The following is a 4,492-nucleotide window of genomic DNA, read 5'->3' as shown; positions in this document are numbered from 1 at the left end:
ATGCTAGAGTGCTTGGTCTCAGCTAAATTCATAGAGGGCACAAATCCAGTGTCCTTATGTTGTTGTATGAATGAACCTCCCCACTAGGAAACCCGCACATCCCACCATGCCAACCATGTCTCAAGGTTCTTGCAATAGTGCTAGCTTCTCCTTTGCACTTCATCCACTTTCACTTCATGGAACACTTTGTGTCCTACACTATTCTTAAGGCTTTGTTTACTGTGTGTTGAATGCATGCCTATGGAGAGGTTGGCTATAATCCATGTTACAGCATCATAGGCATCATTTAGTTTTTCAGACAACTCATCCTCCTTAGCATGAGTAGGTGTCCAAAATTCCTTTATTGCCTCCTTACAAATTCTTGCACTACTATCTGATATTGCTCTTCTCCAATTCCTACACAGATGCTTATGCTCTTTGTGAAATGGATCCCTGATGCATCTTCTAGTATGCTCTACCATGCTCATCTCCTAGTGAAAACCACATGTTCTCTCTTTACCTTCCATGACATTGTCCGGTCCACCATTATATACTGTTCTAACTCCAAGCCAATTCGCTCCTGCACCATCTGCCATGAACCCTCTGAATTCAAGCAAAGGGAATCCATTCTTCAACATTTGCTCATTCATCTCAGTTGCCAGAACTTTACTTGTGCACCAGCATCTTCAAGCTTAAATTCACATAATGCAATGGTGAGAAGCTCCCTGATGAAAGGGTCATACACATCGGCACCCATGGTGGACCATCCTTTCACCTGATGAACATGGTCAAAGTGTAACCATTGAAAACCCAAGTTACCACTTGGCCTCATCCTATTCACAGCAAGTCAAGCCTAGAACTTGGACCAATAGTTGACATCTTAAAGACATGAGGTTGTTGATTAGCTGATAGTTGTCTTGGGAAAAGGACACTTTGCAAAAAAAGGTATCTACATCGATGTTTCAACTCCAACAGTGAATCCAGGCCACAATCGAATCGTTCTGATCCATGTCTAGATGATTGCACAGCTCTTTGAAGCCTCCTCCTTTGTGACAATGGTGTTATTGTGTCAAGAACTTCATGGAAGCCATCTTCATCCATCTCCTCTATGGCTTCCTCTTTGCCACCAAGCATCATTTCCATAACAATATCTTTGGCAACATCCACCTCGATATTTTTGCAAGAGAGTGCAGGGTTCTTTCTAGCACAGTCAGATACCATTTCATCCACTTTTCTCCATTTACCTCGACTACTTCCCTCACCAATTGGATGCTTATGTACTCCCACATGAATGGCACATCTTGTAGTATGTTCACGATCATGTGGAATGCAGTAGTATATATTAGCTTTACATTGAAAAACACAGATAGGAATCTGACAACAATGAATGCAAAGCAAGGAACCACATTCCCTTTCAACTGGACCCATAGGACATATTTTTCTTAGTTTTCCCCTCCATTGTGTCTCATTGTAGAGACCAGTCTGTTCCATATATGGACAATCCAAATTGCAACACCTCAAGTAGCCTGTACACCTACTTATTCTAACCATCCCGTTGAATGACTCTTGCGAGCTAGTAGAGTACAATGTCCAAGCATGACCATTATTCTTTTGGTCCATTCCAAACATAGCAGACCCTTCAAGACAAGGTGGGAGCTTAAACAAAACATAACCATTATAGTTTTGTGGCAACTCTGATACTTGCTCTATAGTCTGAGCAGAGGCAAAGGCAACATGCAAAGCACTACTAAGTGGGAGCTGTTTGAGCAAGGTCATCACACTTACAGTCTCCTTACATGTGAAAACAGGTGCATGCCTTTGCTCTGTGATGATAGAAAAAACACATTCTGACTTTGCTTCTATCTTGAACCCAAGCTCTCCTGCTTCAAGCTCAATGGGTCGATGAATGACACCAACATCCTCTAGTCCAATCTCCTCTTAGAGAAGAATGTTGTTGTTTTGCAGTTGAAAGAAATCTCTCAACTCCAAAAGAGAAACCTCGCAGATACTTGTGTCATATCTAATATCCAAAGTTTGAGCTCCATGCTTGATCACAAGGAAAGATGGCATAGTTAGATACGAGTATGAATAGCAAGCGAAAAGCAATCCAAGTGGTCTAAGAGCTAGGATGACTGGCAAGAAGGAGATTCAACTGAGTATCAAAGAAGGAGACACGAATGACTAGCTAGAAGGAGATTCAGCTGAGTATCCATGAAGGAGACCCAAATGATGCGAAAGAAGGAGACTCAGCTGAGTATCCAAGAAGGAGTTTCAATAGAGTATCCAAATCAATGACGCAGCAGAGTATCCAAGGTTTGGTGGTCGCCATCCAATAAATCTTTGAACAGGACACCACATAGCCGCCATCTAATAAATCTTTGAACAGGACATCTTATCATTACATGGGATGTGCAAAGATCACGTATAAATGCTCACAAGGAGGCATTACCCTAAATGATGGCAAGTCGTTGATGCTCACAAGGTGGCAGTAGCCTAAATGACGGCAAGTGAGGTGTCAACAAATTCAGCCATTCAAAACTAAACCAATCCCTAAATGACGACAAGTGAGGTGTCAACAAGTGATAGTGCTAGTTCCCTAAACCCAATCCCATCATCTTTGGACACCTCTCTCCTCTCCTACACCTCCTTCCCCTCCTCCTAACCATCTCCTTTGCCATCACCTCCTTTGGGTCATTACGTATAGATCGATGCATATGGATGCAGAGAACGTTGCAAGTTCACTAACCAAGTCTATGGCAGAAGGTATCCCAAACGTTGAGTCCGCGTCCCTACTCTTTGATTGCACCTTCAACCTGTGGATATGTAGCTGATATAATAAGAGATCCAGGCAGGACAGCAAGAGTAGCCTGATGGCGAGCCAAAACACCAGCATTGTAGGCTAGCCACTCTATGTGCTACAAACGACCTTGGTGGATCTAAACGTCTGGGCGGTGGGCAATTTTGGTGATTTTCGACCGATCTTATTGAAGGGCATGGACAGGGGAGGAAGCGTGCATCTTCCTGGCTTATTAGGTTTTATGAGAGCGCCAAATACAAATCTTTGTCTGGAGAAGAGAGGTGCACAGGTATGATTCATTGTTTTCTTATGAATTATTTTGACCAATGTGACGCCAGAACCTCATGACAGTGGTGCGTTATTCTGCTTGGCGTGATCGTATTAGTTTTTTTGGTTTTCTTTGTTTGGAAGCAGACTGCTGATTTTAGTGAATTTAATGCAGTGCCCTTCTTGGATCCTGCTCAAACGGCTAAGCGCATCATGTATGGAAGTCTGGTTGGGGAAGCGTCCAATGAAGGAAGGAGGTTGCTTTACTGGGAATAAAACTGTTCAAGGTGTGTATTTTCTGTTAGCTGCATTGAATCCCTTAGCGTTTTGCAAAGCTTCCCCTACATCTTTCCCGTTTTGAACTTACCTTTGTGCCACAGCTTCTCCTACGTACTTTTGTTCTCTGCATTCTGTCAATGCAATTGGAGGTCATCAAGCTACAGTTCCTTTGTCAACGCACGTAAGAAAAGATGAGCAGAAGCTTGGGCAGAGCAAGAAGGAGAAGAAAACATTGAAGAGGTCATGCTAGAGTGCACTCAAGTTCGCGTATGAGGAAGGTAAACCATGTGCTTTCAATTTAACTTAGGTCGTTTGCTTTTAAATTCTCTATTCTTTTCGTTTTGCTAGCACTCTTTTATTTTTTGCAAATTCTTCACAGCTAGTCATTCTCTGCCTGAACCGATTCTGTATCATGTGGAACCTGAGGACATGGATTACCGAGTTCTTGGCAAACAGATCCCCCAACTGCTCATGAGAGCCCCATGAAATGGGGCAAAGCATGCTCCCAGGGGGCCGCGATATCGCAGAGCATGGGCCGCGATATCCGCGATATCGCGGCACCCTAGGAGCATGCTTTGCCCCATTTCATGGGCTGCTGGGCTGCTCATGATAGCCCCATGAAATGGGGCAAAGCATGCTCCCAGGGGGCCACGATATCGCGGCCCCCTAGGAGCATGCTTTGCCCCATTTCATGGGCTGCTGGGCTGCTCATGATAGCCCCATGAAATGGGGCAAAGCATGCTCCCAAGGGGCCGCGATATCGCGGCCCCCTGGGAGCATGCTTTGCCTGATTTCATGGGCTGCTGGGCTGCTCATGATAGCCCCATGAAATGGGGCAAAGCATGCTCCCAGGGGGCCGCGATATCGCGGCCCCCTGGGAGCATGCTTTTCATGGGGCTCTCAAGAGCATCCCAGCAGCAGGAACCTCCAAGGTTGGAACCACAGCATGGGCACGCTGCTGGTAGTCGTAGCACACAAGGTGGATGTAAAAAAGGTGGATTATTGAAAGAAGGTGGATAATAGTTTCCTTCCTCGCAGAGCCTCAGTCGTAACCGAAGTTATGCAATACAACATTACTGGCCTTGTTGGCAGTTAAGTTTCTCTCATTTCCTGCACCGTGGAGTGCCATTCATGGTCGAACCACATGTCTCCCATTATAGATTAAAAGAT

The 4,492-nt window shown here is 44.8% G+C and overlaps 1 protein-coding gene across 1 annotated transcript; it reads left to right on the top strand.

Annotated features, from left to right (window-relative positions):
• The first annotated feature begins 2,972 nt into the window (after positions 1-2,972).
• Positions 2,973-3,797, top strand: LOC147887361 (uncharacterized). The gene is made up of 4 exons (XM_087394287.1): positions 2,973-3,065; positions 3,219-3,330; positions 3,424-3,562; positions 3,671-3,797. The coding sequence occupies exons 1-4, from the start codon at positions 2,973-2,975 to the stop codon at positions 3,795-3,797; spliced, it is 471 nt and encodes a 156-aa protein (XP_087250413.1).
• Positions 3,798-4,492: the final 695 nt, after the last annotated feature.

The sequence above is a fragment of the Dipteris shenzhenensis genome, chromosome 23 (assembly GCF_047967505.1).
Source record: "Dipteris shenzhenensis isolate YYH24624 ecotype China chromosome 23, Dip_SZ_1.0, whole genome shotgun sequence".
NCBI classification, from domain to species: domain Eukaryota; kingdom Viridiplantae; phylum Streptophyta; class Polypodiopsida; order Gleicheniales; family Dipteridaceae; genus Dipteris; species Dipteris shenzhenensis.
The sequence above is the reverse complement of the archived record's forward strand: the minus strand, read 5'-3'. Positions and strand labels throughout refer to the sequence as shown.

What these genes read in the sequence shown, in the direction of transcription:
- LOC147887361 (XM_087394287.1), top strand. Translation starts at nt 2,973, where the DNA reads ATGGACAGGGGAGGAAGCGTGCATCTTCCTGGCTTATTAGGTTTTATG. An exon ending in TGGAGAAGAGAGGTGCACAG is followed by an intron (nt 3,066 to 3,218) that starts GTATGATTCATT and finishes AATTTAATGCAG; the next exon opens with TGCCCTTCTTGGATCCTGCT. An exon ending in GAGAAGAAAACATTGAAGAG is followed by an intron (nt 3,563 to 3,670) that starts GTCATGCTAGAG and finishes TCGTTTTGCTAG; the next exon opens with CACTCTTTTATTTTTTGCAA.